The sequence below is a fragment of the Erpetoichthys calabaricus genome, chromosome 4 (assembly GCF_900747795.2).
Source record: "Erpetoichthys calabaricus chromosome 4, fErpCal1.3, whole genome shotgun sequence".
In the NCBI taxonomy this organism is placed as follows: Eukaryota; Metazoa; Chordata; class Cladistia; order Polypteriformes; family Polypteridae; genus Erpetoichthys; species Erpetoichthys calabaricus.
Genome location: NC_041397.2, coordinates 3,646,779 through 3,662,305, shown reverse-complemented (window position 1 = coordinate 3,662,305; position 15,527 = coordinate 3,646,779). Strand labels below are relative to the sequence as shown.

The 15,527-nt window shown below is 47.5% G+C and overlaps 1 protein-coding gene across 4 annotated transcripts in view; it reads right to left on the bottom strand.

The window, feature by feature from the left end:
- Positions 1-15,527, bottom strand: part of stxbp5l (syntaxin binding protein 5L) — a 553,303-nt gene that overhangs the window by 223,381 nt on the left and 314,395 nt on the right. For all 4 annotated transcript variants that reach the window (XM_051926381.1, XM_051926380.1, XM_051926382.1 and 1 more), the window contains exon 10: positions 7,540-7,694. In XM_051926381.1, the coding sequence (XP_051782341.1) occupies positions 7,540-7,694 (155 nt within the window). The remainder of the gene's footprint in view (positions 1-7,539; positions 7,695-15,527) is intronic.

Here is a 15,527-nt window from a genome sequence, read left to right as displayed (position 1 = left end):
TATCCATTCATCTCGGTCACCTGTATTCCCCCAGGCTGGCTAGCCAGTCAGTCACTGCTTTGGGATTTCCGCATGCAGGAATTTCCCCTTCACAAGTTTCCAGCTGTGTCCCCATGGAACTCAACTGAAACGCACAGTCTCGATCCACTGTCATTGTATTTTGGACACATTATCTGTTCTACATATTGTCACACACGTGCACCTTGGGGACAGCTTAAAGGCTCTGGTGGAGGTAATTCTTCTTCAGTTCACAGGGTGGCACTGTATTCTAACATCTCCCTCTACAGACCGGGTGACTGAAAACCTCACCACCTCTGACGTCACTTCTGGTGTCCGTCCCCCTGGACTTGTCTCTTGCCTGCCTGGCTGGAATTTAACTGGAAGTGTCACCATCTTGGATAGACTGATCTGAGACTCGCGTCCTTAGTGACATTTCTTCTTTGCTGAAAAGCTGCATTTATTTTGCCTTTGTCACACACATGTGATTGGGAGGCAGCTAGAGGGCCTGAATGATAGTAGTACCAAACCAGGCCAGGGGGTGGCGAGCTGCACTGACTCTCTCTGTCAATCCTCTGCAGACCATCCACGGGAAATCCCATCAGGTTCCGGCACCATCGATGACATCACTACTGGTTCCAGTGCCGTTAATGACGTCACTTCTGGTACCGGAGCCATTGATAATATCACTTCCGGTACCAGTGCCATTAAAGATGTCACTTCTGGTCCCAAAGACGTCACTTTCAGGTCTGACACTATTAAGGACGTCACTTCTGGTCCCGATGACATCACTTCTAGTTCTGGTGCCATTAAAGACATCACTTCCAGTCCCGAAGACGTCGCTTCCAGGTCTGACGCTATTAAGGACATCACTTCCAGTCCCGATGACATCATTTTTGGGGCCCGATGATATCACTACCAGTTCTGGTGCTGTTAATGACATCACTTCTGGTACCGGCGCCATTGATAATATCACTTTCGGTACCGGTGCCATTAAAGACGTCACTTCCGGTCCCAAAGACGGCACTTTCAGGTCTGACACTATGAAAGGCATCACTTCTGGTTCTAATGACATCACTTCCGGGGCCCAATGATATCACTTCCGGTTCTGGTGCCGTTAATGACATCACTTCTGGTACTGGTGCCATTAAAGACATCACTTCCAGTCCTGAAGACGTCACTTCCATATCTGACGCTATTAAGGACGTCACTTCTGGCCCCGATGACAACACTTCTGGGGCCCAATGATATCACTTCCGGTTCTGGTGCCGTTAATGACGTCACTTCTGGTACCGGTGCCATTAAAGACATCACTTCCAGTCCCAAAGACGTCACTTCCAGGTCTGACGCTATTAAGGACGTCACTTCCGTTTCCAATAACATCACTTCCGGGGTCCGGTGATATCACTTCCGGTTCTGGTGCCGTTAATGACGTCACTTCTGGTACCGGTGCCATGAAAGACATCACTTCCGTTTCCAATAACATCACTTCCAGGGTCCGATGATATCACTTCTGGTACCGGAGCCATTAAAGACGTCACGTCTGGTTCCGAAAACGTCACTTCCAGGTCTGACACTATTAAGGACATCACTTCTGGTCCCGGTCCTAAGGACATCACTTCCTGTACTGGCCTTTAAAGCCGCCATGTTCTCACTGTCAAAGCAGTTCTGTTTTGGACGTTGTACCATTCACAACTTATCAAGATGTACCCATTTTGCAGCCAGGGATATCATCATACGGGTGGCTGTCCCAAACCTTTGCTGTTTCCTGTGTCTTATTGTGCCACCTTATAATACAGGGAGTCACAGTGTCACCCCAACTCTTTGTCTTTGTCCTCTTTTGTAATATATAAATGGGCACCTTTCTCTACTCTCTATGTTCTGATACTCGATTTAACAGACGTAAATAAAAAGGGAAACTGCTGAACTCCAATAGCAGTCAGTCCGGATGGTGACTGACAAGGCCACAGGTGGGATTTGGGGGATTCTGTTCAACAGTAAGAGGGAAAAGAAGGTCACCCGTACCACAAAAACAAAAAAGAGGAGGACACACTCCGATATAGCAAAGAACCAAAGTTACTGACACGGGTTGGGAAGAGAATGACGATGACCAGGAGATGAGCAAAGTCAGGACAAGTGCAGGCCAAGGCGGAAAATCAAATCGATCTCAAAATTGAAAATGCTAACCAGAGCTAAATTTCCTAAAACCTCTGAGATGATTTCTGTTTGTTTGTAACACCAGGAATCATCCGCAATCTCCGAATTCCCTGGAAAACTTTATGCAGTCACTCCAGTGACGTCACATGCATTCCGGGGAATTTGGGGTAGGATTGGAAATGGAAGCACCTGTTCCATCTGCTCTGAAACTGAGATGTAAGTCAGTCAGTCAGTCATTTCCATCCATCCATTCATTTTCCAACCCGCTGAATCCGAACACAGGGTCACGGGGGTCCGCTGGAGCCAATCCCAGCCAACACAGGGCAGAAGGCAGGAACCAATCCCGGGCAGGGTGCCAACCCACCGCAGGTCAGTCATTTCCCAACCTGCTATACCCTAACACAGGGTCACGGGGGTCTGCTGGAGCCAATCCCAGACAACACAGGGCACAAGGCAGGAACGCCAGTCCACCGCAGGGCACACACACATACACAATTTAGGATTGCCAATCCACCTAACCTGCATGTCTTTGGACTGTGGGAGGAAACCCACGCAGACACGGGGAGAACATGCAAACTCCACACAGGGAGGACCCGGGAAGTGAACCCAGATGTGTCTCCTTACTGCGGCCACCATGCCGTCCCGAAACTGAGATGCTCATACCAAAACAAATCAATGTTTCATTTGTTTCAATTTGTCATTAAATCAAAAACTGCCATTTTATACTCATAAAGTTTCAAATTGGGAAAACGACAAAAAAAAATGAGCTGCAGATCATAGTATTGACCAAAAAAGGACATTAGATTAACAATAATGAGCAACGGCCGGGAGAGAAGGATAGGGGTGAAAAGAACAGGCGAGAGTCCATACCAGAAATCCGAAAAACAGCCAACAAAGATGTAATGGACAGCCGGGTCCCATGCCCGGCAGGGACGCCTCTGTTACATCTGTTCCGGGGGAGCAGCTATAGACAGTTCAATACCTTCCCCGGGATGCTTGGTGGCAGCCTCCCTGGCGGACGATGATTCCCCAACCTAGCGCATGGCTCCATGGGAGATGGAGTCCTCCACAGCCTGGTTGGGGACTCGGATGGCCGCTAGGGGGAGCTGCAGGGAGTCAGCAGCCCAGTTGGACGTATTTTCAGCCCCACCCGGAAGGGCAATTAGGACCTGGTGGTCAAGCACTTGGGATATAAAAAGGGAGCGAGAGTTGGGAGGAAGGAGACAAAGCTTGAGGAGGAGGAGTGGTGGAAAAAGGGAGAAACTGTTGGTGTTGTGTTGTAGAAGTGTTTTGGGAACTGTGTACTGCCTGTGGGTCACGGGGAAGACGTGCGCCCACGGGTGAAGAAAAATAAAAGTCTTTGTGTGTTTATATGTGTCTCGGTGTCCATCTGTGTCGGGTCGGGCGCCTATATAGCGCCTTTGTTACAAAGGCAAATCCATCCATCCATCCATTTTCCAACCCGCTGAATCCGAACACAGGGTCACGGGGGGTCTGCTGGAGCCAATCCCAGCCAACACAGGGCACAAGGCAGGAACCAATCCCAGGCAGGGTGCCAACCCACCGCAGGACACACACAAACACACCAAGCACACACTAGGGCCAATTTAGAATCGCCAATCCACCTAACCTGCATGTCTTTGGACTGTGGGAGGAAACCCACACAGACACGGAGAGAACATGCAAACTCCATGCAGGGAGGACCCGGGAAGCGAACCCAGGTCCCCAGGTCTTCCAACCGTGAGGCAGCAGCGCTACCCACTGCGCCACCGTGCCGCCCAAAGGTAAATCTCTAACCGAAAAGCTTAAAACTGAGAATCACAAAAACTGCTAGTTAAATAATCTGTGAACGCATGCAATTACCTGTCACTTGTTGTGCCCCCCCCCCAGTGCATCATGGGAAACAACCATGCAAAATACCCCCAAATATGTTGGCCTGCACAAAATGGCGGGGAAAAGGGAAGTAGATAATCATAAACTTTTCAAGGAAGCCTCTAATTGAAGTGTAAAGTCAATTGTTAAATTCCTTCTGTTCGAATCCCCCCCGACCACCATATATTTTAAAATCCACTTTAAACTGGGAAGGAGATGCATTAAAAAAACAATATGAGGTACTGACTCATTGCAATCATAACACCTGAAGTTTGGAGTTGGTGTGAAAAGCAAAGCGTCCCCCATAAACTGTCCGCACTTGGCCTGCAGCCCCCCTCTGTGACTGGCAGGCTCGAGTCTGTCAGGACTGGTGATGGGACTTCAGCCGCCATTAGATAGATAGATAGATAGATAGATAGATAGATAGATAGATAGATAGATAGATAGATAGATAGATAGATAGATAGATAGATAGATAGATAGATAGATAGATAGATAGATAGATAGATAGATACTTTATTAATCCCGATGGGAAATTATCACAAACACAGGCGTCCCACAGGGATGCGTCCTCAACCCCATCCTCTACACCAGCGTTTCTCAACCTTTAAGTATTTGCGACCCGAGTTTTCATAAGTTCCCCCCCCCCCCCAACTTTTTTTTGAAACCCTAATAAAATTTATTCCTACATTTTTAAACTTTTTACAAGTTTAAAATTTCCCTACGAATAGCGAAATGATGCCACATATGGCAACCGCTGCTCTACACCCTGATCACCCAGGACTGTCACCTCCCACAAAGATAACATCATCCTAAAGTTCACAGACGACACCGCAGTGATGGGACGCATCACTGGTGGGGATGAGGTGGCCTACAGGAGGGATGTGGCCACTCTGGTGTCATGGTGTTGGGACAACAACCTCACCCTCAACACAGACAAGACGAAGGAGATGATAGTGGACATGAGGAAGGAGAGGAGACCTCACTGGCCACTGTTCATCCGAAAGGCTTGAAGTGGAGAGGGTGAGCAGAATTAACTACTTGCTTAAAAAAGCCCACCCACCTGCCTGAATGATGACAGGCCAGTAGCACTCACTGCAATCATCATGAAGTGTTTTGAGAGAGTGGTGCATGGACCTCATTCAGAGCAGTATACCGGACACTCTGGACCCCCTGCGGTATGCCTACTGGCCCAACAGGTCCACCTCAGATGCCATCGCGGCCACACTACATCATTCCCTCTCCCATCTGGAGAATAAAGACTCCTATATCAGGATGCTCTTTGTTGACTACAGCTCCACCATTAACACGGTTAAACTCACCCATAAGCTGTCTGCACTTGGCCTGCAGCCCACCCTCTGTGACTCGCTCCTAGACTTTCTGACTGGCAGGCCCCAGTCTGTCAGGACTGGTAATAGGACTTCAGCCACCATTATCACAAACACAGGTGCCCCACAGGGATGTGTCCTCAGCCCCATCTTCTACACCCTGTTCATCCACAACTCCCACAAAGATAACATCATCCTAAAGTTCACAGATGACACCGCAGTGATGGGACGCATCACTGGTGGGGATAAGGCGGCCTACAGGAGGGAGATGGACAGTCTGGAATCATGGTGTGAGGACAACAACCTCACCCTCAACACAGACAAGACGAAGGAGATGATAGTGGACATGAGGAAGGAGAGGAGACCTCACTGGCCACTGTTCATCTGAAGGCTTGAAGTGGAGAGGGTGAGCAAAATTAAATACCTGGTGTGTCTACATCAGTGAAGACCTCACTTGGACACTTAACACCACACAGCTGGTCAAGAGGGCTCAGCAGCAGCTGTACTTTCTGAGGAGGCTGAGGAAGTTTGGTATGTCGACTAAGATCCTCGGCAACTTTTACAGCTGCATTGTTGAGAGCATCTTGACCAGCTGCATCACCGTGTGGTATGGCAACACTACTGCTATGGACCACAAACACCTGCAGAGAGTGGTAAAGACTGCTGAGAAGATCAACAATGGGAGATCGAGCTTTTAGTTACATGACCCCCCTAAACTGTGGAGTGGTCTGCCTGCTACTATAAGAGATGCCCCTTCGGTCTCAGCTTTCAAAGACTCACTACTTCAGTTTAGCACACCCTGACTAGAGCTGCTGATTAACTGTACAGACTGCATCTCTGTTGTTAGTCATTAGCACTTAAACATAAGTAACATGATAGTTAGAATTGGATACTAACCCTCACCTATTCTGTTTCTCTTCTGGGTACTCAAATGTGGCACTTGGTGCCCACGGCCCACCTGCCAAGTTGTTCTGCCTGCCTAAGGTAAAGTCATCGCTGATGGAGGATCAGAGGAATCATGGGAAAGAGGGGTCCTGTCATCGGATTGGCTGTCTCAGCTGTGGCATGGTCAATAGGGGGAGGTGGCTTGATGGCTGAGGTCTCCAGGACTCTAAACAAATCCAAATCCTATTATGTGATATCATCTACTGTTAAATTCTGCTCCGTACTTGTAAATTTTTATTTTTATACTGTATTGAGGATTTGTTCTGTTCTGTGTATTGTATTGTATTGACCCCCCTTCTTTTTGACACCCACTGCATGCCCACCCTACCTGGTAAGGGTCTCTCTTTGAACTGCCTTTCCCAAAGTTTCTTCCATTTTGTCCCTACAGGGTTTTTTTTTTTGAGAGTTGGGGGGCTGTCAAGAGGCAGGGCCGGTTAAAGCCCCATTGCAGCACTTCTTGTGTGATTTTAGGCTACTATACAAAAATAAATTGTATTGTATTGTACTGGTAAGCCGTGCAGACCCTCCCAGTGGTGGCCCAGACCCCAACGCCTGTGGCCACGATGTAACCCAGGAGGGCTGCCACCACACATTCCAGGGGACGTAGTGTGCATCCCATGGCTGCTTCCCCAGATCCAGTGTCAAAGGGGCATCCCGGCCGGGCATGGGTCCCGGCCATCTGCCACACCACAAAATGACATCTACCAACGTTATTTTACAATAATAACAATTTGCCTGACATTTTTATCATTTATCTTGTAACATTATACAGAGATCTCTAACAGTTGGCGCCTATGGCAGGGTGAATGCTTTTCTCAGGGTGACACAGAGAGGGAGATGCTGACCCAAAAATAATTTAGGGCTTCTGAGTCCAGTGCCTTGGCCGCCACGTCCAGAATCTTCTATGTCTTTTTGAGAGTAGGAACCGTAAAGAGTAAAACCTAAATGGTCCGTGAGGCCCAAAGAAAAAATAAATAAATAAATAAATAAATAAAAGGCCGTCTGGAGGAATGAGCAAGCGCACCGGTGGAGAATATTCAATATTCAATCTCTGGAAGGCAAAAACAATTTTCCTAATTGGAATGCTATATCTGCAGAGAGCAATTATGTAAATTCTGATTTCATACAGAATTACATTTATAGAAGCTTATTAAAGCCACTCACACGCACCACTTGGAATTGCTAATGAAAACAGAAACATTTTATTTTCTTTTTTCATTTTTTTTCCTCCCCTACTCACCATTTGGATACGGCGTCTCACAGAGCGTTAAAAACTCCACGATGGGGTGGTCCATTTCCAGCACCGTAATGGATTTGCCGTGCATGATTGTCAGGCTGGGTCTTCTGCTCGCCTTATCGTATGACAGGCCTCCGGAGAAGATGATAAAGGGCTCACTGAAAAGAAGACAAAGTCACGGTGGGGGTTAAACATCGGCAACATCACATCTGGAGCTCCTCTGTCGAACGCAGAAGAGCCGAGAGATTTGTAAAGAACACACCACAGCCTTCAGACGGGACATGCAAACTGTGCTCATGCGTTTAGTTGGCAGAACAGAACGGGACATCCTGACTGCCATTTCTAACGTAATGATGACTTGGCAGCTCTCATACTCAGGAGCAGACATTAAACAGAGAGAGGTCTGACAACAAGAATCAGCCGGGCCCCAAACTCAAGCAGCAGGCTTCACGGCTTGGAAAGGCCACAATGGGCCATACTAAGTGAAATCACAATAGAGGGAGACGGGAAGTGTTAAACTGTTGAATAATAAAATAATTCTCTAAAATATTGGTATAATGTGACTTGGGCGGCACAGTGACATGCAGTTTGGAGACCCGGGTGGAGTTTGCATGTTCTCCCCGTGTCGGCGTGGGTTTCCTCCCACAGTCCAAAAGACATGCAGGTTAGTTGCACTGGCGATTCTAAATTGTCCCTAGTGTGTGCTTGGTATGTGTGTGCCCTGTGGTGGGTTTGTTTCCAGCCTTGCGCCCTGTGTTGTCTGGGATTGGCTCCAGCAGACCCCCGTGACCTAGTGTTAGGGTATAGCGGTCTGGGAAATGACTGACTGAATGACATCTCAGTTTCAGAGCAGATGGAACAGGTGCTTCCATTGGCAATCCTACCCCAAATTCCCCAGAATGCATGTGACGTCACTGGAGTAACTGTATAAAGTTGCATTGGCGATCCTACATTGTCCCTAGTGTGTGCTTGGTACGTGTGTGCCCTGCGGTGGGCCCAGGGTTTGTTTCCTGCCTTGTGCCCTGTGTTGGCTGAGATTGGCTCCAGCAGACCCCCGTGACCCTGTGTTCGGATATAGCGGGTTGGATAATGGATGGACAGATGAAACTGAACATTAGTTGAGTCAGGCGATGGTGAAGTTAATGTGAAATGGTCATTGGACCCTGACACAGATACGACACTGGACCGCTGTGATATGTCGGGGGGACTTTAGTCACATGATGCTACAGAGAGGTGCGAAGAGGTGCCTGGCAAAAAGGCAAAAATGATTGCAATTAAGCAGGATGACAAGAAAGCCATTGGCCCCTTAAGCGCTGTTCACAACACTGTAATTGTTTATGTTTGTGTCTGGGAAATGTGGAGGTCACTAAGCTTTGTGTTGTGGTCGCCCATAATAACATAAAGGGGCGCGTCGATCGTGCAGATCAGGCACTCACAAGAATAGAAAAATATGATAAGAAATAAGAAACACGTGTCTCCTGTCCTGATTGTGACATTGTTTCAAAACAGTCCGAGGTCGCAGAGTTGTGGCGGTAATCACGTCTGCTGAGCAACGTACTGAACAAGACACGGTGGCATCTGAACAATGGCAAGGCACCCTGGGAAATGCAGCTAACCGAAAGGAGGTGGCAGTTCGGGTCCGGCAGTGAAGCGGGATGTGGTGACGCTGAGACCCCTGACGTGAATAGAGAGAACGAAAGGGATGAGATGAGATCAAGGAAAACAAGCAGGAGTCGTAATCGGATATTGGCAGCCCCAACAGTCATCAGGTGGTCAAAGTCCTGTACACTACCCGCAGGGCGCACACACACACACACACACACACACACTAGGGACAATTTAGAATCGCCAATGCACCTAATCTGCATGTCTTTGTGGGAGGAAACACACGCAGACACGGGGAGAACATGCAAACTCCACGCAGGGAGGACCCGGGAAGCAAACCCAGGTCTCCTAACTGCGAGGCAGCAGCACTGCCCACTGCGCCACCGTGTCGCCCTGTTCAGTTTCAGTTGGTTCTAAATTGGTCTTTACAGCTTCTTGTTCACACGCCATTGTGTTTTGGTTGAAGGCTCCGCCCAGCTCATGAATATTGATGAATTACCCTATGAGTAGCAAATTGCATGCAAATATTCCTGATTGTTTGCAGCTTGATGTTATTGTATCCACTAGAGGGCAGCAGGAGTTGAAACTGTAAGGCAGATCATCACAAGTCACACAGAGTCTGACTCAGGAATAACCGGAATTACGTTGAATTCCAAGCCCGATTCACTTGAAAAGAGTTTTGCGAAAGGAACAAGAAACGTTGAACTGAGTGCACATGAAGTAAATCTGACTTGAATTGCCTGGGAGTTTTAATTCTTTTCTTTATGTTAGGTCAGTGGTTCTCAAACTGTGGGCCGGGCCCCCCTGAAGTTGCGTGAAGATGTGAAAAAAAGAAAACAAGAATCGAAAATATGAAAAATACATCTATTGAAACCAAATCAAATTAACTTAAACTACATTCTGATACTAGAAAAATAAATATCGAGTTAGATAAATGTTGATAAAAGTTAAGTAGGTATAATAAAATATGCATCTATGATATATCATTAATCAAAAAAGAACAAATTGGTATTAGTGGGCTCCTTTCAAAAAAACATTAGGGGGGGCGCGATTAAAACTGTTATGAAAACTCGGGTCACAAATACTTAAAGGTTGAGAAACGCTGTCTTAGGTTATTTAGCTTCAATTTATGTGCAGTAGCTATTTACTGTTATGTTCCATGTGTCTTGTGGGTGGATCCCCAAGAGGCGGGCCCACCTGTCCATCACCACGAGGGCCTGCCTTCAGCCCTTATAAAGGCTTTGGTGGTGGTAATTCCTCACCAATTCACAGGGTGGCGCTGTATTCTAACAACTCCCTCTACAGACTGGATGACTGACAACCTCAACCCAGTCCCTTGCGGTTCATTGTGAAATGTACTCGATGTTATGACTGTGGTCTAGCGGGTCTGCGGCTTCAAAAAAAAAGTAATGGCCAGTTTAAAATCCAGATAGCCGTGTCATGCAATCGCGCCCACGGAGAGTTGATGAGGTAATTGTGGCGAGTTGCTCTTGCACGTCTTCTCAATTGCTTCATCGGCTTCCTGCGGCATGTGATTGAGCCGGATAAGTACGGGCCGGCACAGGGAGATCGAGGATCGGAGATGGAAAGAGAGAGAGAGAATAGAGCATGAACAGCAGTCTCAGGATGATGATTAGGTCACCTGGAAGGGGAAGGCAGCATGAACTGGGGTCTCGCGAAGGAGCGAAGGTTCTGGCGCTCTAGGGGCTGAATAATCGTGGGACGAGAATGGTGGATGATCTCCCTATGTAACGCATGAAGGAACACGGGAGGAGAGCCGACCTCGGATGGGCTGGCTGCGCGGTTTAGAGGCAGACAGGACGGGGGGTCGGATGAATGAAGTTCGTATCTGCCAGCTACGCGAGTGGTGGGTGAGGAGGTGGGCTGAGATCGGAAGGAGCTTTGAACCTCTGGTTTAAATGGATTTCTTTACTACGGTTGTTATTCCCCATGTTCACTTGGCTTTTATGGATTTATTTATGGACATTTGAACCGCGGCCCGTGTGAGATTTGTCCCCATTTGTCAGCTTATCTCGGTCACAACTATCGATGGTGTTGGGTTCTAGAGGCTCACATAAGTGAAGGAGGAGTCTGGAGTGGACTGGCATCGTCACATTGACCTCCTGCTTTGGTTTTAACTTTGGGATGGGACTTGTTTGCCTTGAATTGCCTTTTTAGTCATCCCCTGCTTTGAAGCTCCACCATCTTCAGAGCATCTGTTTAATTCATAAAGATCCTGTGTTCCTGTGCTCTTCATATCGGACGGGCGACTCCCAATAGGCAGATAAGCATCCCAGCCAGGGAGGAAGGAAGGAGCATCCCATTGAAAAGAGAAGATATCACTGGGGTTTTGTTATTCCTCCAGCACACTAGATGGCAGCAGCACCGGATATCGGTACCCAGTGTAAAGCCAGCAGGGCATGCAGGGAAATGTAGTCGGGCAGAGCAGCCCTGCTGGAGTGACTGGGTGCCTCAAGAGGGCGCTACAGGGAGACAAGCTCCCTGTTATAATCACCCAGAAGTGCAGGGGGCCCTGGCACCGGAAAGTACACCTGGGTCCTTAATAAAAACGCCAGGCGAGTCGGAGCTGGGAGGACGCAGGGCAACACTCGACTGGAGGAGGGCAAACCCGTGTTTTTGGGCCTTTTGCTGCTGAGAAAAGGATTTTGGGGGAATTAACCAACCTTTATTTGAACCCAGGACTGTGTTTGTGTGTTTGTGTAAGGGTTTGGGCTCGCTGACTGCCCTGGATTTCCCCCCTCTGGTGGACATTTGGAGTATTTCTGGGACCCTGTGCTCTCTCTAGTTCATCACAACTGCTATGAAATGAGCGTTTCAGTTTCTGATTTTTCGATAAATTTTCAAACCTTTCTGAAAACACGTTTTTCACTTTGTCATTAGGGGGTACGCAATCGTTTTATTTAAAATATTTCAAAAAATGCACTGGTCTTCTTCAAAGTACTCCCCATTGGAAGACATACACTTGTCCAATCGCCTTTTCTCAACTGGGATGCTATTTAGTGCTGTCGTCGAAGCAGCGATCACGTCCTCCACCCTGTCCAATCGGTGCCCTTTTCATTCTGGGGAACAAGAAAAAGTCACAGGGGGCCAAGTCCAGTGAGTAAGGGGGGGACACGAGTGTCATACCCTGACTGGTTAAAAACTGGCGAATTCACAACGCTGTGTGTGCCGCCGGGGCATTGTCATGGTGAAGGAGCCATTCGCCCGACTGCCACAATTCCGGCCTTGTCCTCCACACTCTCTCTCTCTCTCTCTCTCAGCCATTTTAAGACCCCCAGACAGCACTCTTGGTTGACCGTCTGACCCCTTGGAACGAATTCCTTGTGCACAGTACCTCAAATGTCAAAGAAACAAATCAACATCGTTTTCACGTTCGATCTTATGTGTTGGGTGGCATGGTGGCGCAGTGGGTAGCGCTGCTGCCTCGCAATTAGGAGACCCGGATTCGGTTCCCGGGTCCTCCTTGCGTGGAGTTTACATGTTCTCCCCGTGTTTGCTTGGATCCAAAGACATGCAGGTTAGGTGGATTGGTGATTCTAAATTGTCCCTAGTGTGTGTTTGGTGTGTGTGTGCCCTGCGGTGGGCTAGCACCCTGCCCAGGATTTGTTTCCTGCCTTATGCCCTGTGTTGGCTGGGATTGGCTCCAGCAGACCCCCGTGACCCTGTAGTTAGGATATAGCGGGTTGGATAATGGATGGAATCTCACATGTCTGGCTTTTTTTGGGCCTTGGTGAATCAGGATTCTTCCACTGGCTCGAGGCTTGTTTCGTTTCAGGGTTCGTACCCGTAACACCAACTCTCGTCACCTGCTATGACCAGAAGTCGGGGTGACTTTCAAGCTCCATTTTCACATTGAGTCGAGTGTTCTGCTGGGGGGACAAATTTGGCCGAAACACGCCTCATGCCAGGTCTTGATAGAGCTCCATGTTACTCCTGTAACTTATTGTGTAACGACGGTCTTCGTTTCATTTTTCCGCGGATGTTTGCAATGTTTTTTCGTCGATCCGGCTGCTTGAAGAGGGCGTCCAGAATGGAGTTGATCCTCGATGCTTCAAATTCCATTTTTGAAGAGCAAAAACCATTCGAAAACTCTCGCCCCGACTCGAAGCTTCTTCCTTGAGAGCCAGGTGATGCATTAGGAACGATTCCATTGGTGTTTTGCCAAGTAGAAAACAAAATTTCAAGCAAGTTCTTTGCTCCGTGAAAATCGACATGACAATTTCGTCAGGGTCATGGGAAGAGCTCCTAAAAAAAAAAGCAATGACCGCGTGACACGTGAGATCGCTTCACAGAGGTGTCCGACTAGCGAGGGATGAGAGAACAAGCACTGAACCTTTGATCCGACCCGCTGTCCAGCCACCACGGAGGAGGCCAGTCTCGTCTCTTTCGGGTTTCCCCTCGTGTTGTAGGGCACATTTGCACCATTTAAATGAAATTTATGAGTCAATGAAATGTGCAGAATGTGCAAGGGTCTCAAGACTTTCCCAATTTATTATAATTAGGGTGGAGTGGCGGTGCATGTTCTCCCCGTGTCTGTGTGGGTTTCCTCCCACAGTCCAAAGACATGCAGGTTAGGTGTATTGGCGATTCTAAATTGTCCCTAGTGTGTGCTTGGTGTGTGTGTGTGTGTGTGTGTGTGTGCACTGTGGTGGGCTAGCGCCATGCCTGAGGTTTGTTTCCTGCTTTGTGCCCTGTGTTGGCTGGGATTGGCTCTAGCAGACCCCCGTGACCCTGTTTTAGGGTAGAGTGGTTTGAATAATCGATGGATGGAGTGGCGGTGAATGTGGGTGTGTTTCTGAGGATGCCCTACACCAGACTGGCTGCCCCTTCCAGGTTTGCTTTCTACCCATGTGGCCAGTCCTGCCAGGATCGTCACCAGCATCCCATGATCCAGATTTGAGCAGATTTGAAAAATGGATGGATGAGCGTCTACCTTGGGATTACAGTGCATCCGGAAAGTATTCACAGCGCGTCACTTTTTCCACATTTTGTTATGTTACAGCCTTATTCCAAAATGGATTCAATTCATTTTTTTCCTCAGAATTCTACACACAACACCCCATAATGACAACGTGAAAAAAGTTTACTTGAGGTTTTTGCAAATTTATTAAAAATACAAAAACTGAGAAATCCCATGTCCATAAGTATTCACAGCCTTTGCTCAATACTTTGTCGATGCCCCTTTGGCAGCAATTCCAGCCTCAAGTCTTGTTGAATATGATGCCACAAGCTTGGCACACCTATCCTTGGCCAGTTAGGCCCATTCCTCTTTGCAGCACCTCTCAAGCTCCATCAGGTTGGATGGGAAGCGTCGGTGCACAGCCATTTTAAGATCTCTCCAGAGATGTTCAGTCAGATTCAAGTCTGGGCTCTGGCTGGGCCACTCAAGGACATTCACAGAGTTGTCCTGAAGCCACTCCTTTGATATCTTGGCTGTGTGCTTAGGGTCGTTGTCCTGCTGAAAGATGAACCGTCGCCCCAGTCTGAGGTCAAGAGCGCTCTGGAGCAGGTTTTCATCCAGGATGTCTCTGTACATTGCTGCAGTCATCTTTCCCTTTATCCTGACTAGTCTCCCAGTCCCTGCCACTGAAAAACATCCCCACAACCAACGTTCCCTCTAAGGACTTGGGTGTTGTGAGCCAAATTTTTTTTTTGTGAGCCAAAATTTTATCAATTTCAAAACTTGTGAGCCACTTTCTCCTTACCGGCTTCGATTTGTTATTTTACCAACATCGGTTGATTGCGCTTTTTATCAACGCTTCTGTAGGCCTTCGTTTTAGTGGCGATGAAGTATGTCATTTACAAAGTATGTTATTTAGAATTACAAAGTAAAATTACTTGAAAATTCAAAAGTTAAGCATTATAAATATTAATACCAATTTATTAAATTACCAATAGATAGTCATAATCCCAAATCAGTAAGTTTCAAGTGAAACAGTGTGGTAACTTAAAATCAAACTTGAAGTCTTGTACATGTATCATGAATGTCTATTTCTGTACATGTCTTACAGTCTTTCTCTTCTTCCCTTTTCTTTTTTCCAAAACTTATAAACACTGTTGATATTTACATCATATCCAGCTGCTGTGTACAGTTTAATTCGCATAAGATTTTCCAGGTGATCACTGTCCAAGCGATTCCTGGTCTTAACTTTAATGGCGTTCATCAAGCTGAACCCCCTTTCACAATCAGCACTGGAAGCTTGAAAAGTTCCACAAACATCAAGCAAAAGATTTAGTCCTTTGAATTGCTCCTGCTCCTGCTGGGTGAATGCTAGTATGTCCTGAAATGTATTCATTAATCCAGCTTTCATTTTCTCTGAAACGATGCATTTGAAATCCGAAAATTCTTTACAAACATCCTTGGC